This window comes from Coturnix japonica, chromosome Z (genome assembly GCF_054131305.1).
Source record: "Coturnix japonica strain WE chromosome Z, WE-NBRP24, whole genome shotgun sequence".
Classification (NCBI taxonomy): Eukaryota; Metazoa; Chordata; class Aves; order Galliformes; family Phasianidae; genus Coturnix; species Coturnix japonica.
Window position 1 is genome coordinate 72,028,816 of NC_140702.1, and position 26,086 is coordinate 72,054,901.

The following is a 26,086-nucleotide window of genomic DNA, read 5'->3' on the forward strand; positions in this document are numbered from 1 at the left end:
ATTTTTTCCATACACTGTGGTTTCCTTGTGCCCCTGTGTGACTTAACTGATGTGGTAAAAATGGTCCCTGGAGAAGTCTCCTTAGTAGCTTGGGAGCTACTTCTTAATGGAAGAGCATCTCAAAGCAATGAAGGATTGAAGGATGAGTCCACGGGTTTCCCTAATACTCTCTCTTTCCCTGTCTCTGGTCTTAAATACAAACAACTTGGTCTTTGTTCAGATTGTGATGGTGTTTTTCTTGCCTTTTCTCTTGTAGGGAAAAGTCATTGGAGATGCAAAACTGCTCATGAGCTGTGGTTGCAGAAAAGGGAAAAATGCTCAGATGAAAGACTCAGATCAGGTCAGTTGATATGTACTTTAACTGGAGAAGAAATAACAGAATGTGTTAATGTTTGATTGATTTAAACTGTGTAGCTACATAGCAGGGTTTCTGGACACAAATAGAATCTTTATCATGGCCAGCAGTGATACCACATTAATGTTTTTGCATTTGTTATTTGTAGAAATCACTTTCAAGCAAGAGCAGGGATTTATTGCACTAAGAGTTGTGAATGTCTCAGCCCGACTTACTCCCATCTGGCTTATTTACTCATGAATTCTGGTTCTTTTTAATAATCCACTCAAGGCAATGCTTTTCTTAAAGACTATTACCTTCTTTCTTGCTGGCTAAATGCACCCAACCTTTATTCTCTTAACTGTAGCTGTGTGGATATGCAGTCATTAAAAAGAAACGTGCCATTTGCTTCATGCTTTTGTTCTGAAGTGACATCAGTGGATGAAGAACATTCAATAAGGACTGAAGTTAGTCATGATAGACTTGTTCACAAAGTGAAAACTGGTGGCCAGGTTTCAATATCCATTACCTGGATTGAATGGCCCCTTATTCTAAAATCTGTCAAACTGACACCAGTGGGACTACTGGTAGTATACAGCAACTGCAGGGAAGGGGGGATGTGCTCTGAACACCAGAAAATGGTTTATTCCTACCATTTTGCACTTATTCTGACCAGCTGAGCCTGTTCCTGAGAAAATTTTTGGTTGATGTTGCCTACTGTCCTTCCAACTATAGAGATGTCTGAATCTAGAGATCATTTGTTCCAAAGAGGAAGTGGAATCTGGCTTGAGTAGATGTGTTTTAATAGATAGTGGGTTATGCAATATTCTCTGCAATAGAGAGAAGCTGTTGATCTGAAATATCAAACAACTGATTGCTGTCCAGTGCAGCTTGTGAACACCTATGTTCAGATACACATCTGAAGGAGATTCAGTATGAAGAAAAAGTCTGGGATCTCCAGATCCCAGATGTGGAAGACGGGCTGAGTTCTCAGGAGGAAAATAATTTCATTTTCAACATGTGTGTTCATCAGCATAATTAATAACAATATTTTGGAGCTTCCCAGAGAAGTTCTGAGAACAGATCTGTCTGTGCTGTGGTGGGCTGTGTTGGGAGGTCCACTGTTCTCACAAGTGCTTTGTAGGATTAAGTTATTGTGTCTTTTTGTTTGTTTGTTTGTTTTTAATATTATTAAATGATAACATCATAGTCCTGTATTATACTATCAGATTGTGATTGAGACAAGGATTTATGCGACCTCTCTTTGAAGAATAACTTTCCATTCTCACAAATACAGGTTTAATTTTCTCATGTTGTAGTTCTATCACAGCAAGAGAAAAATAGAAATGAAACACTTCAGTGAATTTTACTCTTCTGTTTTGATGTACACAAGTTAAGTAGCTCTTGATTTACAACAAGGATGGAGCAGGGTCAGACCTCTTGCAGTGGAAATTAAAACAGAGAGAGAACATCTTGACTGCAGAGGAATGGTTCACAAAACACCATCTCTAACAAACTCTGTGTTGGAACAAAAATTCATTTATTACAATACTTAAAATGTAGAGATACAAAAAAAAAAAGAGATAAAGTTAAAAATGTAGAGATACCAAAAGCAGTAGCTTTTGGAAGGAAAAAAACAAAACAATCCAAGACTATTAAATGTTTTATAGGACAGCAATAAATTAGTCTTTTACCTTGGTTATTTTCTGAAATTTAATTTTTGATAACTAGTGCTGTGTTGAGCACCTCAGGATTTCTTCCTTTTTCTTTTTTTCCTTTATTTTTTTTTTCTGTATCAACAAAAAATTTTGGGCAAGCACTCGATTCAGTCTGGAAAGTGCATCTGTTGTGCCCCTGTGAGGATTTCAGGGGACAGGAGGTAGACAGGGAGGAAGTTCATACAGAAGGGTGGGTGGTAGGGTGGCACATTTGTCTGTGAATGCAGGACCTCAGCTCAGCTTATAAATTATCCCCTGGGCCTTGTAAGTAAAAGAAGACTTCTATGGTGACATTGGCTGGGAAAGGCAAACACTTGCCGACAGTTGTAGGCTAATCCTTCAGGACACTAATTGCCAGAAAACCAAGGAAGCATTATTTTAGGAACAGCTTGTTTCACTTTGTGAAGGGGGAAAACACTGCATTGGATTTAGTTTTGTTTGCTGAGGTCTTTTCCTCCCTGCCCCCAATCTGAGATTTTAAAGATGTACCTTCATCTACAGGCCTTTTTTTCTTCTTCTTCTTTTTTTTTTTTTTTTTTTTGTCCTTCACTTTCTTTGCATTTCCTATTAAGGCCATTGTAACTATGTGAAAATGCAATTTTTTTTTACTATTATTATAATTATTTTTTTCATCTGCTTGAGTGTAAGCAAAAATTGTATGTTTTTAATACATATATATTTCATACTTTGGAAAGGTCACAGACATGCTATACTCCACCACTGAAAATCTCCAGCTTGACCAAATTGTGACTCTGTTTCTAAGGATTTAATGTACTCCAATGTGTCTCTGGAAGGCAGGGCACCTTTACCTTCTTGACATATAGTCTCTTTTCCTGGCTCTGACATCCAAAGGTCTTTGTCTCTACAGTGTTTTCCATAATGAAAATCACCAATGGATTAATTTTGACCATCTCACTGTTGAGTGTGGAGGTCCAAACTGACTCTCATGGGGATGAGACTTAATAGCAGTCACAAGGAAACCAACTGCCATGTTAAATTTTCATTTAAGCGGGAGAGGGACCTGTGGTCTATATTTTTTGGCCTCCCAGACTAAATCAAACCTACATGCTGAGAGAAAATAGTAAGCAATGCGAGATGAACCCCACCAAGTATTTGATAACTTCCAAGGAAGTACAGCTGGCTATACTTCCCATCCACCATCTTCCTTCTGTGCCATGGATGGTCTTGAAGCTTTGGGTTGGTAGAATGGGATGACTGAGAGCAGTCTCAAAATAGAGCTATTTCTTGGCAGCAAAGCGTCAGTGTCCTTGACTGCCACTGGCGCCATTTCTAGTTGTTTGTGTGCACTGTGGGAGTGAAACTCATCTGTGCTTCAAGGCCAAGACCAAATCTCTGCACCACAAACATCCTACAGTAATTGTAAGGTTCATATAGGCTCTTCAGGGTGATCATTTGTTTCCCAGTAATTTATGCCTCTCTATAAATTATTATGCTATTGCTTATTATTTGAGGAGCATTATTGCATAAGAATGGCAATCCTGGGTTAGGGTTTCCTTGTGCTAAATGGTATATTGACATAAAGCAAGAAAAACCGTTCCTGCTGAGTGATTTCAGCTGTTTTATACGTTTTGAGGAAGAAAAATGTCATTTAAAAACAGGGGCAAATTGTGTGGGATGACAAATAGCATTAGTATTAAGGGTATGCATAAAGTTGAGAACCAGAAGTAGCAAAGAGCTCCTTGCTCTCAAGAAATACAGCTTTGCCTGTGGAGATTAGTTTAGTTTGTTTTTCTCTGCCTCACCCAAAAGATAGGCAATTCATCATAACTCTTATCCTTTGATTTTTATTTTTGCTTTCATCTTTTCTGGTGGCTCATGTGAGTTCAAGTGTTACTGAAAATTCAGGTCCCGTACATCTTTCCATGCGTTTGTTTTTAGTTTTAATACGACAAATGTATGCCTCCTCTGGAAATGGTATCTATGCTGCAAAGTAATTATTTAGTGAATTGTAGATCCAGATCATGTTGGCAAGGATCAGATTAATCATTATTAATCATGACCTCTCTGACAGTAACCTCATCCCTTGCCTAAGTGCTGTTCTTTATTAAGAAGTAATAGCTATTATGGGGTGGTTGGGCCACTGCTCTCATTGCACCAGCGCAGGGCTGAGGACTTCTGGCAGAAGGCAGAGGAACTCAGTTCAAAATCAAAAATAGACACACGGTCCACATTCCAGAAATGAAACGGGCAGTTTCCCCTGTGGGCTCCTTCAGCCTCATCTGAGCATTCTCCCTCCCCCTGAGGCCTTCTAAGAGTTTGTCTCCTTCCAAAGGTTGAATTCATGGACAAAATAAGCAGGTGTGGTTTTATTATTGTTATTATTTCACTTTGATTTATTCATTTTTATTCTTCTTCTTTTTCTTCTTCTTATTATTTAAATTTGTGTAGATCCCAATGCAACCTAATGTATGTAGAGGCCTGACCCATCCAGTTAATTACAAGGTTAAAATTTTAATGTGTAATCTAGTGGCTGCAGCAGGTTTCAACAGGTAGGAGTGGAGATGATAGCCTGAGATTACTGGGACTGCAGTTATCCCAAGCAGACCCCCAGATCCTCAACACTTTCAAGGACTTTTATATTCCTTGAAGAAACATCACACTGTTGAAGGTGAAGTATGTAGCAGTGTTCACTTTTTGATTGAAGATATGAAGAGGACTACTTCTTTCTTCAGGTCACTGGAATGGGGATTGCAGGCCTATATATAGAGAGAGTATATATGTAGATGTTCATACACATATAGTTTTATGGATAGGTGCATATACCTTCAGACTGACTGCAAAAACAGAGATCTCCTGACAGCAGACAGTAATTAAACTTCTATTTATTTTGGGTTTCCTATCACTACAAGTTCCATTTAATAAAGTAAAGCACTGCTATCGATAGATGTCATCACAATTTCAGCAAAAATGTAATGGTTGAGATACTGTATTGAAATTGTTCATCTTCCCAACTCCCTGTTCCCCAAAATGTGCTTTAATTTCTAAAATCAGGCAAAAGCCTTTAGAAGAGAGCAAAGGAAGTAACATTTTTAAATCTTTCTATCTCTTTGATACCTAGAGGTAGCATGGAACAAACCTGCCATACTCTTATGATCTCTATGTACTCCCAGTTGTTCTGGGAGTAGCACTGTATAATGGTTGGGGGAATTTACTGAAAAATAAAAATAACACCAAAGACAAAGTGTCCAGTATAAATTACTTAATAAACCTAAACAAACTTGCATGTGCTAAGGGCTACTGGTAGTTTCTCACCTTAAAAAAAAAGCATGGGGGTGGGGAGCTTGACAGGAGGAGAGAAGGGTAAAAAGTATACAAATAAACCCAATTCTTTAAATAGCTGACTGGCCTGACCTGAACTGTGTTGGAGCTAAGTTCCTTTGGCAGCTGGTGCTGCAGTGTCTGTTGAGGGCATAGCAGAGGGCTGAGACCAGATTTCGGGAATCTGCCTTGGCTTCATCTGCCTTGCATTCTTCCACTTGTCAACAAGAAATGCACTGAAGCACGAAATGAGGGAGTGCAAAGGCTTCTGCAGCCACACTCCATCTGAGCAAGTCTGGATAACACCCCCATGTTTAATGTTTCTTACTGCTGAAAGAAATCAGAGCAATAAAAATAAACGAAAGAATTGGCTAGCTGTTGGAAATACACGGGTGGAAGAAAGCAGGAGAGAATTGGGGGAGTGAATATATTTCTGCATCTGCTGTTTGTGGCAGGGATTTAATCTCAGTGTGAAAATTCATTGGATTCCGTGTGGGTTACAAAGCGATAAAACAAGAAGTAAAATACGAAGAGAGGACATGAATTGTCTGAGGTTCCCCAGCAGTAAAGCGTCCTTAAACATATTTCGGAGTTCACTGAATGAAACAGGCTAGGTGATCATATAAGGAACATGGGACCATAGGGAACTTCTGAGGTCATTCAGTCCCCTGAGATCTTAAAGAAGCAATTTACAGGTAACATTACTGATAAACACATCCCAATTGGCACTGGTACAAACAAAAAGCAATTCTCAAAGCTCAGTTATTACACTCACCTCGCTATTATTCTTTTAATTTCCAAAACACTCATTCACATAATCACTGCATCTTGCTCCTGGCACCACATTAGTTGTTTTATTTTACCCCCAATGACATGAGTGTTGGTCTCAGCAAGGTAGAAAGACTTTGCTTTTTCCATTCACCTGTCACAATTTTCTAGACACTGACAATGCTGCAGACAGAAAAAGATTTCATGTGATGTATCAAAATATTGTAGAAAATTCAAACAGAGATTATTTTTATTATTTTTATAACTTCCAATCTATTACTTCCAGTCTGCTTGGGAACAACAGGTATTTGAATGAGACTCACCAGACACAATTTCTTTGGACATCCTCAATTCCCAGAGCAGTTGCCATTTAGAAATTGCTGAATTCAGTGTTTATCACTTATGTTCCTGGCAATTTGGGTGGTTTTCTTGTTTCATACATCTCTTGTGTGAACCAGAAGCAGTTGAGCAATGGAAGTTGGGTGGATAGGTCCCCATTCTTCAGATTCATGTAAGTTTTGGAGGGATGGTGTTATAGAAAAAAAACTTCCCAGTAGTAAACCTCTGAACAAAAGAGGTTGAGTCTGTGGATATCCTTTACAAGTTCAGCTGTAACAGCCCTGGGTTGAAACAGGTTACACCTCCCTTTGTACAATGCCTTTGGCAAGCTGACATTTCTAAATGACCTTATATAATTACCTATTTCCTTTTCTCACTCATTTTGTGAATAGTTTTGTACTAAGTTCAAGAGTTTCCCACCTCATGGTCTCCTCTTACAGTTCATATTCATTTCAAAAATGGGTTTGGCTTCCTGTAAAGTGTAGCACAGTGTAGACTGAAGTTCAATAGAACCTTTCCTTTCTACAGGAAAGGAGAGGGGGGGACAGAAAAAAACAAAACAAAACAAAACAAACCCAAAATACTCCACCTCATAGTACACTTTTACAGGAAAGGCTCCAGAAATGTCTGACAGCAAATCGTTGTGATTTTTGTTTTGTTTTTGTTTTTCCTTCTTCTTAGACAGTTCACTCTTACACAGTATCCTGCCCCTGCTCAAGATGTAAAATGTAGGGTTCTGACCTTTTCTGGTGAGTGACAATCCCATGTCATTTTTCCTCCCAAACTGGAGTGTGTGAATTCTGGCAACAAGGTTTTGTCCAGGTTCTAATGCAAGAAATGTATTTTCCAACCTGACTTGACCCTGTGCCTGCAGTGAAATACATTATTCTTTACTTCCTACCCTAAATTGGTGTGGACTGCATTGATGGGTCCTTGTTCCACCTCGGAGGTAGGGTCATTTCACTGGTGGTTGAAGGGAAGCTGTACAGCTTTGAAAAGCAATTTGAGAGCCCTCTGAATGAAGTACTTCACACGTGAAAAAAATTGGTGTTATCAATTGTCATCGTCAGCTTCAAATCCTGGAATTTGAAAGGGTCATTTATACTTGTCGAACGCAAACATGCAGGAGTGTGCTAAAAGAGAACTAAAGGAGCTGAAGAAAATGCTGTTTCATGTCATTTCAGGTTTGCAATCTGAGAGAGCATTAATAACTGTTTTGTTGCTGTCATTGATCCCTCTCTATACAGACAGACAGGGAGAGTGGCAAACTGCAATGTTAAACCCCTCCAAGTGTTCCAATGTATGCCTCCTGTTAGGAGCTAAGAGTAGATACAATCGGGGCACAGAAAAGATGTAGGTGAATGTGGAAAAGGTGTGGATGAATGTGGGAAAGGAATAGTTGAAGATTTGGACTAGTCCATTTGACTGTCAAGACCATATTCCCATACTTCTCTCTGGATGCATCCTTAATGGATGCCAACACATGAAGACAGAATGGCAGGGTCATTGTAAGTCAGTCATCTCTTAGATGACAGATGCCATGTGAATCCAGATCTCATCTTCTTGGAAGTTTGTGCAAACTAAACGGCCTCTGTAGAGCTGCTCGGAGCTGTGAGATACAAGGAAAATGCAAAAGCTTGGTGTCAGGTGGCAGATAGCAGAAGGGGAGAAGGACCTGTCATGCCTTTATCTTTGTTGAGAACTTCACACTCATCTTGGCATGGGCACAGAATGTTACCCAAGCAGAACTGTGTCAGTTTGCACCCACTTTTTTACTTGCATTGTATCGGATTCAGTATCAAGACAAGATGAAGTTGAGGTCCTAAATCTCAGTAAGTCAGTTCTCTTTATATTTCTTTGCAGAAAGGGTAGTAAAGCACTGGAATAGGTTCCCCAGGGAGGTGGTTGAGTCACTGTCCCTGGACGTGTTTAAGAGCCATTTGGATGTGGTGCTCAAGGGTATATATTCTGCTAAATCATATCAAGGATGATTTATATGATAGATCATATCTATAATCATATAGAAGGTTGTTAGAGTTAGGGTATTATGGTTAGGTTAGGCTGTAGTTGGACTTGATCTTCAAGATCTTTTCCAACCTGGGTAATTCTATGATTCTATGATTCTCTGGAATTGCACCCAGTGTGGTGGTTCTGCATTCAGCCAATATTTAGTCTTTGCTTTGGTTATTCACAAAAAGGACACCCATTTGAGTTACCTTTCTAGCAGCTCAGGTAGTAGTTTTTCCTGAGTTTCTGATGGGGGCAAGTTTTGTTGTTGAGTTGACTATGCTAATAGGAACATTTTTTGCATTGTTCCATCTAAAATAGTCTTTTGTTGTTTATATGTTTACACTTTTTGTTATGTTTCATTTAGTGAGTTTCTTGTTTGAGCCTACAAGTGTGGATGGTGACAGAGGGCAGCAGCTTAATGTGTACGTTTATGTTGGGTTTAGATCTTGGCATTCAACTTTTTGGTCTGCCTGGGATACAAGTGAAGGTAAATTGTCTTGCAACACCCATAAAATATATAATACAGTTAATGTATATATCTGTGTATATACCTGTGTCTGTGTAATATATATATATGTGTGCATACGTATGTGTGAATGTATACATATATGCTAATATATATGATATACATATTATAGATATGTTTGTTTATATAATATGTATATTTTTATATATGCTATATGTATTAAAGGGCAATAAAAACATACAACTAGTGGTGTAATTGACCTTGTTTTTCTGTGAAACATTGCCCAGATTCATACTGCAAAACTAATTAAAAACATATTGCATATTATTCTAATATTTTTGAGAACTTTTTGAGATGTTGAAAGTTAAAAAATTTGTCAGCACTGCATGAGTATTCTGGATGTTTCTTCCACAGTGGATGTATTAACTTATTATTTTATAAAATAATACAAGTCCAACTTTAATATCTATCTAAGAAAATGCATCTTCACAGGCACACAAGTGTAGGTGGACTGAGAGACTGTTGTTGGTAATCACTGCATTTTAATTGCCAATTGGCACAAGTGCATGTAACACATAACACACAGAGGTTTCAGTTTGACTCTATGTGTGTTGCAGGCACAAGGGTTAGCCATTCACTCTGCCCTCCCCTCCATAGCATTCCACTGTCACCTATGCAGTCCATGCTGAAGTTACTCACAGTGTTCTATGTCTATTGGTTCAGCTTACTTTAGAGAGATACTTCAGTCCCTCTGCCATTGGGCTCCAACACAACCAGATATTATTTAATTGCTGTAAGACCTCATCTCTCTTTGTAGATCCAGGATAACAGCATGGATATCCTTTGTGTTAAGGACTGCGGAGCAACCAGAAATTAGAGTGGTGTAAAACTTGTCTAAGATAGGTTAACACTGGCTTGAAACATAGTGTGGTTCCTAATAACATCTAAGCACAAAGGAGTTTTAGTCTTTATTTTTATTTTATTTTTTTAATATTATATCTCTAAATGGTCCAGACAAAAATATGATCTGAAAAGCGTGTGGGGGAAGCCATATGACTTGCAGGAGTTAATCCTCCTGCAACTGGTTCCTGCCTGGAGAATGTATTCACAGCTGGGTTATAAACCCTCAAAACCAGTCAACATAACCTTAACTAACATAACATTACTAAAGCAGTGTAATGGGATTGTTCTGCTATGGCTCATCAGCACATTTTAAGTGTCATCAGTTTAGTCTACAACTGGAGGCTGTAATGTGCAAAACCATTTCAAGAACTGTATATTACATGCAGGAATTATCAAATATTAATGGCTTTTCTTTTGCTGGAGAAAAACAAAAGGAGAGGGAAATGAAATGCCAGAGGAAACCAAATTGTCCTTCAAATACTTAGGCATTTTTGGAGGGCATCAGAATCAGTCTGACAGCTGAATATTGGTGTAGATGACCAGGAAATCAGCTCTCCTTCTGAGATATCTGCTGATCTATTCTACAAACTTAGCCAAGTTATTTCACTTTAATTTTCCCTCTTAATCATATTTGTTCAAAGAAGTGAGTTATTTGACAGGGGAGTTATTTCAATCTGTTGCTGCAGTGGCTTAATCTCTACCTGCAAGGCACTGAGCAAACAGGGTGAAGCTATGAGGGATGAGGCTCCATGTTTTGTCCTTCCAGAGACACCCCCTGTGAATATTTTAGTAGTTGGCATCAAGCCCTTTGTAGAGAGCTCAAATGTTTTGGAACTGAGAATAAAGTGTGATTTCCATACCCCAAGGATGTGGTCAGGAAAGATGGTAAAATTAACTGTTTTAACTCAACAGCCTTCTCATCGTGTGCTGGGCTGCCTGATCATTTACTTATCATATTGTAAAACGTGTGATGATGTGATGATGTAAGAGTTTCCATTTGGTTGCAGACACCTGTGTTGTCTGTAGGTGCTATGGGCTGAGAATTCAGTAATTTGCCTAAGGCTCTGGAGTATCTGTGTCAACAAGACGACAAGAAACTGCAAGACACTTTCCATGGACTCTGTGTTCCCGTGTGCTGAAAGATGACATCTGTTGTAGGTAACTTTGTAGGGCACTCCTAAGGATTGACTTCATATGAGTTGATACATGTGCGAAGGTTCCATGCCTCCCTCCCCTATTTTAGGAGATGGAGGCTCTGAGTTGAACCACAGCTTCATTCATAAGGAAGTCAACTGAAGTGTCTCTCAGCACCCTCCCTAGAGGTCAGCGGTTGTATCTGGAAAACAAGAGGATGAATTGTGATGAATAACAGCCTGCAAAAGCTTTTATATTCTGTTTTTATCATTATCAAATCATGCTGAAGAGGCCGCAGGGTGACAAAACTCTCAAGCTTCATTTTCGTGAAGCTGCTAGGATGAAGACAGGGTATTTCAAAATCAATACTGAAGATTGTATTCCGAAGAGCAAATGGGAGAGTCATTATAAGCTGCTTTGCTTCTCATCTCTAATTCCCCATATTCATAACTTAAGCCCTGTCATTTGGATTTATCCTCTGTGGCCTGCAGTGACACCAGGAAAAGTCTTTCTATTTAATTATGTGGCCAAAATAAATAAATAAATAAACAAACAACACTGCAGGGTAGGATCATATCCCCACAGAAGTTTTAGGGCTTAAATGTTTCATCAGATTTTGCTTTACTCTCCCCCTCCTGTTTGTCACCCTTCTCTCTCCTCTGCTGTTATACATCAATCATCCTCTTTCCTAGAGGCTAGAATACAAGCAGCGTAATCCCAGAGTGAAAGGCTACTGATACAGCCAATCCTGCGTGTGATTATTGCTCCGTTCTGCTAGATGCCATCACTAGATCTAATGACAGGCTTTTGCTGATAGGCACGTTTCAGCTACAGAGGAGAAAGCAATAGGGATGCTAAACTAAGAACTCAGTTTTCTGGTTGTTGGGTGATCTGTTGTATCTCTGTCTACTTCTAATTTAGGTGGCTTTCTAAACTTCTCTTGCATTTATTACTTCTCGGTTTGTGTTATCATGGCACTTACAGCATAATAAATGCAGGTTTTTTCAAATAGTAATGTTTATAATTGTGACCTGGAAATGAACTTTTGATCTGACTCAACCAGCTCAGCTGAACTTTTCATAACACATAAAGGACTGCTATTCAACTAACTGATGACTTCAAAATAAGGAAGGCTTTCTGTTCTTTTGGAGAAACTAGCACAGTCTGCCTTCAGAAGAGATTTTCTTTTTATGTTTATGTGTGTGTGTTTGGAAGTTCAGAGTGTGATTACAGGAGAAGGTGGTGTTACCTGCAGCAAAGTCCCCTAATAGAATATGCAGGAGAACCTGATGAACAAAAGTTGACTTTTGGCAAGCCCAGGCAGTGCCAGCTTGTTCCAGCAGCACCATCTCCCTGCTCCTGCATTTACTGAACTGGACTCAAGATCACATGAAATTCTCCTGGCAAGTTTGAGAATGAACTCTGGTGGGAACCCACTACTTTCTCTCATCTGTTAAGCTCTTATTAAACCCCAACGTTACTTTTCCTAACTCCCCTCTGGACTTTGAATTACGCTGCACTGAACATTGCACATGTGAGTAAGAGCTTTAGGTCTTGCTGACTTGGGTGGTCCCATTAAAAAAGACCAGGTTTGCTGTCTTGGCTACAGAGCCATTCCAAACATTGCTGCTGTTTTTCTTCCCCCAGAATTTCTCACCTGCTTTTTTTTTTTCTTTTCTTTTTTTTTTTCCCCATGCTCGATCTATTAATATGTGTTACCAGTTAACTTTGGAACCAAAATATTAACTGCACAGGAGGCAGCTATTCTGAAGGTTCATAAAATATGTATCGGAGCTGGGAATATAAAATGCTCCCATTTTGTAGCAGACGAAATGGATAAAGTGCTGAGTGAAAATTGAGAGGGACCCAACTCAAACCTTTGAAAATTCGTGCCAGTTCCAATGTGCTGTATTTATTTTGACTCGGAAGGCTCAATCCAGTCCAGATGAGGTCATTTGGTTGGGAGCACACGTGTTCACACAGACCCGGGAGGGAGGGAAGCATGCAGGATGCTTTGGCCCCAAGGTGTTGAGCTGCCAGGCAGCAGCAATGGGAGCAGGGCTGGCAGCCCGGCTATGTGTTGATTCTGGCACTGGAGCATAACTTTGGGGTGGAGGTGTAGTAATGTTTAAGTTCATTTCTTTTAAGGCAGGAGGGACTGTGTGGCTTTTGTATCCTCAGCTGTTTGTTGGGTCGGGTAAGTGGAGGCAATGCTTGACGTGCTCCAAGAATTTGGGGATAAAGGAATATACTTAGGAGGGGTGTCCTGTATTACTCGTTCGTATGAGTTCAACTCCATGTGGCAGAGAGCCTGTTATTTCATATGCACGTCTTTCAGCTTGCTGTCTTTAACCTTTGCCCTCTCAGTACCTGATACCTGCTCTGCACTGTTTTCCCCTCCCTTTGCTCCTACCTCTTCCCTCACTTGTCTCATCAAGAAGATTAATAGCTTGGCCATTTGTCTCTATGAAATTTCACTTTTCTCTCCTGGAGCTCTCACTCTTCCACTCACTGCTGCACCCCAGCAGGTGCGATAGGCTCCTGCACTCTCCACAAGACACCCCGTTCTTGCTCCCCCCATCTCCTCCCTGCCAGCACTGTGTTTGCCAACACTTTGCACAAGGAAGCCGCCTCTATAAAAATAAACCGTGTTGAAATCTGAGAGACAGAAACCACGCCAACCTCACACTTCATTATTGGTAATGGCAACCTATTTGATTTCCATTTGCAAGCAGTAGCCTGCATACGTTTCTCGCCATGTAGCCCTTATCCCTGCCCTGCTTTCTGCACAATTTCAGGTTCTCTGCGTATGTTGCTTGGTCTGCTTTGTGGTTTACTTGCTCTGAGCCACAGACACCCTGTGCAGAAGGGGGGGGTTGCCTGCTTCACAATTAAAATATGGAAAAAGCCTGTTAAGTCACTGAGTTAATTGCCTGGTTACTCACCGCCAACACAAGGTTGCCATCTGCAACAAGCCTGACACTTTCCTCTAACCAGCTTTTCTTCTGTAAGGTTTTGCTCCTCATGGCCTGCTTTTATTTCTGATTTGCACCAGAAACAAAGCTGCATTTCCTTTTCTTACCCTAAAGAGCACTGCCACATGGACACTGCTTGGGGCCAGCTGGCTGCTCAGGCACTGCACTCTTGCACCCTGAATGCTGCCTGGGCTGAGTATTTAGGATGAAACTAGTTTTCACTTCTCTGTTGGGTGGGAAAGGGAAGAAACAACAAAAAACAGTGATGATGCAGGGGCAGTGGTAAGAGAAAGTAAGCTTTAAATCAGCAAGGTGAGTGTGTTGCTGCCGGTGTCCTGTTGCCACTGCAGGAAGAGATGTAGCTCTGTCTGAGTCCTGAAAGGTGCTGTAGCCACAGGGCCCCATAAGGGCTGGAAGAGGGGACACACACATGAGGCCAGAGAGGAGCTGCCTGTATTGACTTTCACTCGATTTACTGGAGCAATTGAGTTTGTCAGGGAAATGCGAGACGGGCTCAATCAGCTGTCACACTGAGACAGTCCTGTCACTACTGTCAATAGCTTCGAGTTTCTGATCCTTTCTCAGATTAGCTCTGTGCCAGAACATCAAATGAAAAGCTGTTTGGGGCATGGGAAGGGGAGTAAGTCTAAGCAGTTACCTAGGAATCGGTTTACAGACTTCAAAGTGCTGTCAGGTTTATTCTGACGGCATATAGCAATGCGCACGGAGCAGTAATGTGCTCAGAGTGTAATTTAGACTTCCCTCTTCAGCCCCAAGTTCACTCCAGACTGGAAAGTAGGGACAGGGGAAGAATAGGGGCATCTCTCCCAGCGCTCCCAAATGGCGTGCAAATGACCTTCCTCCCCTGGAAGAGCTGCACTTTAACTTGCTAGAATAAGTCTCTTTTCTTATCTTAGCTTTCAGCCTGAAGGACTCTTCTACCTTTGTTGTGGCGTTGAAACTAAGCTATTTCTTGTGTCGTTAGGGCACAAAAGGCAACACTCTTGACAACAGGACAGGAGGGAAAAGAAAGAGGACAGGTTTGTTGTGCAGAAATGAGAAGAAGGAGGTGGGGGATGTGTTGGCTAGCCAATCTGAGCAGGTTTCTGGCACCGTTGAGCCTTAAGTTTGGGTCTGTTATTTATATATACATATATATATATATATATATGTATGTATGTATGTATATATATATACACATATGTAAAGGCAAGAGCTTTGTGGATCAATATGATCTCTCAGGACATTTTCCTAGAATTTTGGTTGCATTTGGGACAGCCCTTATCAAGAACATTTCATCACAAAGGATGTCACTATGAATGTCTCTATGGAAAAATACAGAAGGTTTTAGAAATATTATTATTGTTATTGTTATTACAACAATAATAAACCTTCAGGAATTTAAGGAAGTCTCATTTCTCTGTTCCAGCTGAAAAAGCTTATGGCAAGTTGAAATCACCCATTTACACAGAAGCCAAGAGAGTAACGTCAATCCTATTAGAAAATAATCTACCACCAAAAATTAATAATAGGGGTAGAGAAGGAATCCTTTTTGAGGCAAATTCACAGAGTAATTCCTGTGACTTCACTACTTTCTTCTCATGGTTGAGATGTTTAATGTTTTGCTATCAACATGTGAATTAGAAAGATTACTGTTTGCCTTCCACTTTCACAAAGAAATTAAGCACAGGATTCCTCATCCACTGTCCCAAAAATCACATCTTTCCTTCTCCCTGATTGCTCAGAGGAGGACGATGAATGTGGGTTTCAGTACCAGTGACAATTCTGTTTGTATCCCTATATGGCATGGACATGAAAAGGCCACAGAAAAGCATGGGAAAACAACAGAAAGGAAAAAAAAGATAAATACAAACACCACAGTGCATTGTTCTTACAGAGTATTTCAAAGCTAATGCTGGATACATACCTTTCTGTGACCTTTTCCTTAGATTAGTGGTATAGGCAGCTGATGTGCTTGTATTACACATTCCAATGTAGGGTCTGACTCACAAGCAAGTTTGGAATGTGTGTGCGCACACGTGTATGCTATCCAAAGGTCTTCAATGCTAGTTTTTGCTCTTTTTTTTTCATAGTTTCCAGGGAGGTAGTGATTGTTCATGGGCTTTGTTTATATTCAGCAAGTGACAGGAAACCTAAGAATTTTTTTGTGAATCCAGATGTACTTGGGATGCGAGGTGTGAATTTCCAGTCTTTTGTGTTTAAAAGATCTCATTAACTCTGAGAAAAGAGGAAGAAAATGAACATCTTGCTTCTTTCTAGATGCAGGTGAATGAAAGATTTTCAGCCTGCAGATTCCTCCAGGACAGTATAGATACCTGTAAAGGGAAAAATTGGATGGGAAATAATACTAGTTTAAAATAGTAATAGTAATTATTATTATTAAAGCTACCTCTTGTGTTAGATTTGGACTTTGCTTTATTGAGCCCCCCACAGAGCCAGCTGGCCTTGATAAGACCCTGATGAACAGAGCCTGCCCACTGTCCCCAGGACAGGCTTCATCGGAGGGAGGACAGCCCTAACGAAGGCAAGGAGGCACCCCTAATGACTATGTCTAATTGCCTCCATCCTGGCAGAAAGGGACGCAGACAGGGATGCAATCACTCCCTCCGTGCTTGACCTCCCTTGCTTGAGAAGCCAGATGGGCAGATGTTGTCATCAGTGGGGAAACAGGCATATGCCACAGCTATGTGTCACCACGGGAAGGGGTTAGTGTCACCGAGCTGAGGTTGGGGACAGCTGGGCAGATGGTTTATCTCCCAGTCTAATGATTCCCTTGTCTCTGTCCATCTCTGGGATTCTTGGGGCAGGTACTTCCCTCCGATCGCGTGTTTGTGCAGTGCCTAATTGCAGATGCAAGGGGTAATATAAATAATAAGGTTAAAAGTCGCTCTTCTTGAAGGGAGGTGAAAAGGGAGCGGAAACGGAGCTGCTACTCAGCTTCCCAGCTTTTCCTGCAGTCAAAAAGAGAGTGCAAAGGGTATTGCAGGATATGTCAGAGTATTTAGTCTTGAATGGTTTGCCATCCTGTTTTTATTCCCCTGCAGATATATTTCAAAGAAAGCATTTAGATGGAGATGATGACCCCTGTTATAGCTGAGGTTGCCTGTCACTTCCCAGGATAAGTCCCTGGTGCAGTTGTTTGGGCTGTAGCAACACGCAGTGTTTGAGCTGAGGGTTCCCTGGTTGCACATCTGACTCTCGCCAAGTTCATTTCAGAGGAGGGTCATTTTCAGTGTGCCACTAAAACCTTGTTGTTCTTTATCACTTTGGAAGGTGGCTTCTTCTTTTTGTTCTCCCTTAGTTTAATCCATAAAATACTGAAACTATTCCAATTACACTAGGATACAAGAGCCCTTAAAAGAGAGAGGAACTTCTGAGATTAAATATACCCACATGCTGGCAGTCCAGCCTTATTTCCATTAACAGAAATATCCCAGAAAATAAATGTACAGGGAAGGCATCAAACAAGCTGCAAGGTGAGGATATCAGCAGGTTTGATAGCTTTGCCCTCATGTATTGTGGAGTTCACTTATAATCCCAGGTCCAAGTGAAATACTGCTAGATAAATACTTAGGTTTTCTTTTTTTATTTTATTTATTTATTTATTTATTTATTTCCCCAGAGCTTTCAGAAAACAAGGAAATCGGGCATTCAGGTGAATTTTCTTTGAGAGTGAATTGTCTACCTGTCTTTTGCCAGATGCTGGTAATTAATTAATTGCCAAAAAAGCAATTTGCTAGCCACATGGATGGGTATGGTAGCTCCAGAGGCACTCAATGGCTGAATAGCAGCATCTTAGTGTTGCTGTTACCCACATTTTTACTTCAGCTGGGATGTTGTCTCTGATCCTGTACTCATGGCATTTGCTAACACATAATCCTAGAAGTCAGAGAACAGTGAATTAGCATTTCTAACCTCCAGCTCCTTCAACAATCTTCACCTGTGTTTCTTCAAGACCTACTACAGTAGCTTCTCAGTTGAAATAGGGCCCTTAAGTTTCCTCCTTAATAACAGAGATTTATTTCATACTCATTTTCATTTCTCCTCATGTACTCAAGATTATACACCAGGCTTTTTCCCAGCTTAATCAAGTCTTTCTTGGTTCACCAAAAATCATGTCTGAATTCCTAATCTCCAGCTTTGCGAGGTCATCCTGGAGCTTGTCTCTCAATTAGCTCATCCAAAAGCGGAGGTGATGTAACTTTACTGGAAACTGGAGCCAGGAAAAAACTATTGGCTATCATGATAATAGATTATAGTTATTCTAGTAATTTGGATGATACTGCTATTGAAAATAAAATTTGCATATATATCTGAATGTATTTGCATACACAAATGAATGTGAATATAAGAACATAGAATCATAGAATGGCCTGGGTTGAAAAGGACCATGAAGATCATCTGGTTTCAACCCCCCTGCTATATGCAGGGTCACCAACCACCAGACCAGGCTGCCAAGAGCCACATCCAGCCTGGCCTTGAATGCCTCCAGGGATGGAGCATCCACAGCCTCCTTGGGCAATATGTTCCAGTGTGTCACCGCCCTCTGTGTGAAAAAATGTGTGAAATGAAAGGGGAATGGATTTAGATTTTTCTCTTAAATAGCAGAGTTGGCCTTATTATTTTAATGAATGTCTTCTCCCCTGTTGGAATTCCCTTCTTCCAGTACTGTATTTGCTCCTACTGCAAGGGTACTCAAGGCATAGCTTCAGTAAAGATCATACCTCATACTGGAAAGACCCATTAATCCTTAAAACACAATTCTCAGCTGTTCCCTGTTGTACAGTGCACTTTTTTCCCTCTCTCACCTCATCTCCAGCAATAGTAGTAAACTGTCCTGCATCAGCTGTCATTTACCCAGTAGAAAAATGTGGGCAGAGAACTGTTTCCATTTAGTCTCTGCAGATTCAGTGTGCAGCAATGAAAAGCTTTCTTTCTTGCTGTGCCAAAGTTCTCAACTTTGCTGATTCATTTCAGTTTGCTTGAGGATCAACATTTGAATTTTTACCTCCTGCCTACATTATTCACTTAGCACTCAGCTGGATCTTGGAGTGGAACGATGATGGTTGGTTTGTAGAGGCCGAGTTTTGTTTAGGGACCAGCTCTTTTGATTCTTAAGAGTGGTATGATCTGCTGTGTTGTCTTTATTTTTTATCCCTCTTTTTTTTCTTTTCCTTTAAGTGCATGCATTGTCATCAATGAGTGATGAGAATATACATATAAGCTCTCTGAAAGTCAGAAGCCATATAAATGGGACTCATTTTGTATGATTTAGATGCTAATTCAGTTTCTTTAGTGTACCAGGTGCACAGTCTTCAAATTCTTTTACTTTGGTAGACTTAGCAATTCCAATTTTAAGTGTACTGGTAGTGGTTCTATGTAGGTATGATCCTTATTCCTAGAGTGTGTGTGATTCATCACCAAGTGACTATCAGTTCCATGCTGGCAATTGCAAAACACATTCCTTATAAAAGTTGGATCCTCTTACTGGTTCCTTGAGAAACATATTGGGCCATTTCTCTGCTTCATTATAACAATCCCAAGAATCAGTGTCTAAAAATTAAACCATGAATTTCTATACTAAGTGATTCTCATGTCCCTTCCTATTCCTTTTTGTGTCACGTGCAAATATGTGTCCCCTACGTGACTGCTTTTTCTAATTAAATGATACAATTACGTTTTTATTTTATTTTTTTTTATGTTAAAAACGAGCACAAGTCTCTATGATACTATTTGCAGTAGGAATGACCCATAATTATTAAAATGTTTCCACCCAGTGGCCCCAAACATTCTTCACTGGCTTCAAAATCAAGCTGAAATTGGAAATGAAAGGAAACAAAAAGGTCTTTCATTATTTCCTGATGGATTCTGAAATGCTAGAAAATAATGGAGTCATATTTTAAAGATTTTATCTCCCCCAGCAAGGCTGGGAATTTATCACTTAATGCAGTCAGTGGGTGTGTAGAAACAGTAAACTGAAAAATCAGGGAAATCCCATTATATTTGTGACAATTAGCAACACTGCACATTCCTTTTAAAAATCTCACTGGGTAGGTGTGCGACTGTCAGATGCTGTGCTGTACAGGGAGAAGAACTGTGCTCATATCAGTCAGCTCTTAGAAGTACGGGTTTGTGCTACCCGAATATCTGCCTTGGGAAGCCATGCAGATTGTAAGGAGAGGACAAGCCTGCAAATCATGAGCATCAGTATCTAAGGAGGTGTCATGTCATGCATACATCCTGGGCAGCCTGCGGTAGGTGGCACAGCCTCCTTCCCTTGTTTGCCCAAGTGCTGAGCAGGTAACAGCTAAAACAGCAAAGCATGATGGAGCAGAGCTAAGCCAGGTGCTGTGAGGCTTCCCTGACGTGCTGGTGCAGGAGGCAAGAGGAGGTAGAGGGACAGGGTAGAAGGAGGTTTGTTTGTTTCTTCATGCCAGGAAAACATGTGTGGCTGTCAGGGATGATGTGTTTTCATGACACTCGAGCTGCCTCTCAGACACTGTTTTATCAGGAAGATGTTTGCACAATGTTTGTCCCCTTCATAGAAACTCAGCTGAGCATTTCTGCACAAACACTCAGCGGACTTGATTCCTTCCCCCCCCTCCACCCCCAACCTCTTTGAAGAACCTTTTACCCATATTTCCGTATTTTTATTTTCTTCTGAAGGCTGATAAATGCCTCTGGAATGTGCTTGCTTGCTCTCCTTTTGCAGGCCAGCACTCCTGGTGATGTATTAATTAGCTGGAGCGCTGCACACTAACAAGCAACTGCAGGCTGATCTCGTTAAACATTAATGTGTAACTAGAAAAGCAAGAGCTGTTAGAGATACGCCACTCAATGTCATCCGTGTCCAAATGCAAAGAACGTCAGGGACTGAGCTACTGGTACTTGTGTTTCCAGAGGGAGCAAGAAAGGCCAGGCAGAGCTGATCCCTTTCACAGCCTCAGCAGGAAATACCTCAACCACAGATGGATTTCCACATTCATAGGATCACCTTCAGCATCGATCCCAGCTCTTCACCACCAAGCAGTCTCCTCTCACAGAGATGTATCTGCAAGCTTTTTTTTTTTTACAGTCATTTACCCTGCCTTGTTTCTAGTGGTTAGGACTGAAAACTAGCAGGTCTACTTGTTACCTGCTCTTTAACCACAAGCAAATGGTTTAGGCCAAAGTTTTCAAACAAGAAAGCTTCAATTCATGTAGTTACACACCAATGGAGCGATCCAAATTAGTGGTTGTCTCAATTATTATGAATCTTACTGGATATTTTAGGCAGCTCCGTTTGAAAATATTGACCTCATCACTATTTTGCTTCAGCTGACCGCTGGAGGAACTTGTTAGGGTGACTCTTTGAATTATAAGGCTTGGCTGTTACTGGTGAAAATATCCACTTCACGAAAAAAAGCTTGAGAATGTTTGTTTATTCATTAACAATGAATAATTGTTAATAATTTGATGTCTGGAGACATCAAATGTGGAAGGATTAGGAACCTTCTGCCCTGGAAGGCCTGCGCCTACTTTGCTTCAAGCATATGTAGTAACAGACTGGTTTTGCGTTGTAACCTTTAATTTACATGGGCAAAAAGGGATTTTGTATGTTTTGTCTTAAGAACTGTGCATGCAGATAAACAACAGAGTTTTACATGAAGTTTTATGTTTCCCTTAACAAAGATCTGCCCAGCATGGCCATCATATTATGGGATATATTTCAGGATCTGCTTCAGACAAGCCAGCCTTCTAACTTGCCTTCTACTTCCACCTTCTCTCTAACATAACAATATAGTCAAACCTGCCAGTACTTTTCCTTACCCTCTTACTGTTTGCATTATGCAACCTGATTGCAATTGATAATTCATTAATCATTTCCTATCAGGGTTAATATTTACCCTGCTTGCTACTGTGCAGCCGAAGTGATGGGAGGGGTGGGAGCGGGGAGGTGAAAGAGACAGTCAGAGAAGAACAAAATGAACAAAATGTATGAGAACACCAAGTCTTCAGAAATAGTCCTTTTCTTTCTTCCCCCCCCCCCTTTTTTTTTTCTTTTTCTTTTCTTTTCTTTTCTTTTCTTTTCTTTTCTTTTCTTTTCTTTTCTTTTCTTTTCTTTTCTTTTCTTTTCTTTTCTTTTCTTTTCTTTTCTTTTCTTTTCTTTTCTTTTCTTTTCTTTTCTTTTCTTTTCTTTTCTTTTCTTTTCTTTCTTTTCTTCTTTTTCTTTTTCTTTTTTCTTCTTTTTACCCTCTTCTAGCAGAAATGTTTCCACAGTGCTGCCACCAGCAGTTCACTATGGCTTGTTTTCATTTACCAAAGCTTAACATTGCTTGGTTGTCATTGTAGCAACTTCAACTCTATGGAGAAAGGTTTTCCTGAGTTTTCTCTGGACCTGCAAGCACTGCGTTTTGCTGCCTGGGGAAGTAAAAGTGAAAGGGTTACTGCTGCACACTTGGGATTTTATTGCTGTTGGGGATTTTTTGGTGTCCTAGCATGATGCTTCCTGAGTCTGTTTAAAAGCCACTCAGCTTGATTTCCCCCCTAATGGTATTGAGACTGGAACTGAAGATGTCTTTGCTGCCTAGTCCCCTTCCTTCCCATTCTTCAGACATTATGTCACACTGCTCAGGGTGGCTTGCTGACTCCAACCATGTCCCTTGGGGACAGAAAACCAGGTTCCCTTCCCTGTGGCTGCAGTGCCCACATTTAAGAAGCTGCAGAGCTGAGCTGTGACTGCATTAGTTCTGCTACATTAGAACAGAAGCAAAGAGCTTAATTTAATTCACTGGCCTGTATGTTGACACCTGAGGTACACTAATTCACTGCAAGTATTCTCAGTGAAGCCAGGCTCTTTAGCGTTCAGATCTTCTTTTTTTCCCAAGTGCTGAATCTTGCAAAGTGAACATTCATTTCATAGGAGTGGAGAAAAATACCTCCTTGCAAAGATCACCATAGGTCAGGATGACTCACTTTTACCAGGGTCCACAAGGGATGGAAGATCACGTGCCTCTTTTTTTCTTTGAAATACACAAATTGATCTCCATCCTCTAATTTTTATGATTAGCAGCATCAGTTAAAAAAATAAATAAAATCACTCATAGTGACATATAATTGGCCATAAAATATTTATCCACCACAAGCTGTGTTTGTACATAGTTCAAGGGCTCTGAGCCTATCAGATGCTTCAGCTTGGTCTGTATTAGCAGGTGCTAGGATCAAGCCCTATAGCAGCATTTGCTTTGCTGTAACTTCCAAGAACTAAACCTTGCCTATGTTGTTTGTGCATGAGGACCCATTAGGCTAAATTAATCCCTAGGGTAAATGTACAGACTTCAACAGAATGTTATCAGGGATAAATTAAGCCTATTGATTTTTAATGAGGCTCTTACCTGAATAAAGAAAGTAGAGTTTCTATTCCATTCCATGCTATTGCTTTTCTCTATGCAAACATTACCTGCTTGGCCCCTTAATTTTTAAACCTGGAAATCTTGTATTTCTTGAAGGATTAGAAAATAAACTCCTTTTTCTTGTTCACATTCCTTATGGTATCTGTGTGATCTATTCAGTGCCATTACACAGTAGGATACAGTTCCCAGAATTTCCACATCTCCAAGCATCCATTTTGGAAAAAAACTGAATAGATTGCCAGAAACAAGATTACAGGCTTCATATTTTAAAGCTGATTGTCTCCTCAAGAGAGTATCTACATATAAGGGGTTTTCCCCAATGATAATGTGTTTCTAAAGAAATCATTTTGATATGTGTGAATTGATTTCATTTTCTGAACTGATCTAGATGAGATAGTCTTCACCTTGCAGTTCTGTGTCAATAATTCCTATCACCATCCCATCTGCTAAAAGACCCTCTGATGGGTCTTTTGGAGTTTCTTGCATCTCCAACAGGCATGCCCATGGACCAGCTGGTTGATGACATGGCTTTTGAGAAGTTAGTGAGAAGTCCTGAATTCTGAGCTTTGGCCTGGAAAGGTGCAACATTGCTGATCCCAGAAATGGGATCATGCCAGGTATGCAGAAAAAGAGTCAGATGCACTGGAGGTAGCTTCTCTCTATCAGAGCTCCTGGAGATAATGGGAGGAGAGGGCAAGGCAAGCTTCTCTGTCTTGAGTGCAAGCCTTCAACAAGTCTAAAACAGCAACACTTTTGAGCTCTTTGTCTCCATTTTTTATAGAGAGCAAGCATCACGTTTGCAAGGTGAATTCTGATGTTTCCATCATGACTTTTGTTGTAGTGGCTGATTTAAACTTGTCTTCCATGGATTGTTTTTCCTCCAGCTGCTGCCCAGCAGCAGTTCTTCAAAACCCTTAGATATCTATTGGGTGGTAATAGCCTTTGGTTAATAGCTGGTTGGATTGGCATTGATCTTTGGTATAAATGGTAACATGTGGATAGCCTTGAATTATCATTTTGTGTCTCTGAATGTACTTTGTCATGGGAAGAAAGATGTGTTTTTATTCAGAAACGTTGGCAGAAACTCTGTGCCCTTCTAGCACATACAGTGGAGGTCAAGGGACTGAACACAAACAGTGCTAACTCCAAGTCTAAACTCATACTCTCAAATGTTTCTTGAAATGTGTCTCTTGTAAAGGACTCTTTATTTATTTGTTCTCTTCGATGTACTTTTGTCATTTTCACTAAAAAGACAAACAGTGTGCATAGTAATACAGATGGATGGATGGGTCTTTTGGAGCTGGCAGCTCTGATCCTCCCTCCTCCCTGTTCTTGCTTTCCGATCTGTGCCTCTCACTTCTCTTTGCCTTGGTAATTACTTTGATTCCTGCACTTCCCTGGGCTGTGGTAGGCAATCATGATTTTTGGGTTGTCATTGCTATGCCACCTGTGGCATTTCATTAAAATACTGAAAAGAAACCTAGAATATGTTAATTGGAATTTTACTTCGGAAAATCAAGTAGGAGTATTTATATGGTGTAGAGTGAAAGTCACTGAGTAATACAGAACACAAGATGTACATTTTTTTACAGGCTTAAGTGTCATATTTTCAGTGCTGCAATTCTTTTTCATACACACATCTTCCTTCCCAAAAAACTCTACAAAACCCTCCATGAACTCTGCCACCAGCAGCAAAGATAAGGAATGCTTCGATGCAGAAACATACCCTAAAAAGGGAAAGGCCAGTATTTCCTTGCAGTGAAGCTTAAGGCCTTTAAACTCACCCCTGGACAAGAAGAATCAGTGTCTTTTAAAAATGCCGTGATGTTATATAGCAGACCATTCAATTATGCTAACAGCCGTATATTTTCTATTCAAAACTATGCTGCTTTGTGTATAAACACACAGAGGTTTTGTAGCTGTATATGTCCAGATTCTTGACATGTGTAGGTGGAGCTCGTGTAGGAAAGCCTATTTGGGAGTTAGTAGCAGCTGCCCTAATGGAATACTATTGACTTTAGTTACATCAGAGACTAAATATAGATCAGGCAGCAATGTACACAGCTCTGTGTCTGACAGCCAGGACAGAATGTGCCGCTCGATGGATGGACATCGGACGCTGTTTCTGTGCAGATGCTCCTTTTAGGTCAGGAATTGCTCTTTTACTCTCTCAACCCCTTACAAGCCAGAAAAAATCTTCCCACCCTTGGGCCATATATCCAGACTCTGGGAGTAGATATGGGGCTGATCTGTACACAGGTTTATTGCTGATGCCTGTTGACATAGCTGTCCCCACATCAGTGATGTTGCAGTAATTTATTTCTATTGGAGCTGATTGCTGTGAAGCATATTGATACTGGAGGTATTCTGCTGTTGGTGTTCTTTCTCCATCTTCTCTCCTCTACTCTCTCGGTCCATTAAAGTTTCTTGTGTGCTGCTTGAGATGGCAGAAGAAAGGATTTGTTGTAGCTGTCCTCTCTCCAAATAGCCTACAACCAAAGCAGAGAATGCAGAAGCATGGACACCTGAAGAGCTCTGCATAAGATCCACTTCTGTAGAAGTCAGTGAAAAAAGTGGTGAAAACAAGAGATTAAAGCACAGGTGCTACTTGAAGTCCCACAGGCTGCTGTTTGCTCTGCCAGAGCCAAACTTTTGAAGACAAAATTTGCATTCCCAACAGAGTTCTGCAGAAACCCTTTTCCAACCTGGACAAAAAGACAATCCATGTGCCTTCTGTGTGTGCTCAG

At 40.4% G+C, this 26,086-nt stretch overlaps 1 protein-coding gene across 2 annotated transcripts in view; it reads left to right on the forward strand.

Moving 5' to 3' along the window:
- Positions 1–26,086, forward strand: part of SETBP1 (SET binding protein 1) — a 262,415-nt gene that overhangs the window by 48,557 nt on the left and 187,772 nt on the right. The window contains exon 3 of one of the 2 annotated variants that reach the window (XM_085528503.1): positions 257–340. The exons of the other annotated variant lie outside the window; for it this stretch is intronic. Coding sequence (XP_085384629.1) covers positions 257–340 — 84 coding nt within the window. The remainder of the gene's footprint in view (positions 1–256; positions 341–26,086) is intronic. 2 annotated transcript variants of the gene reach the window in all.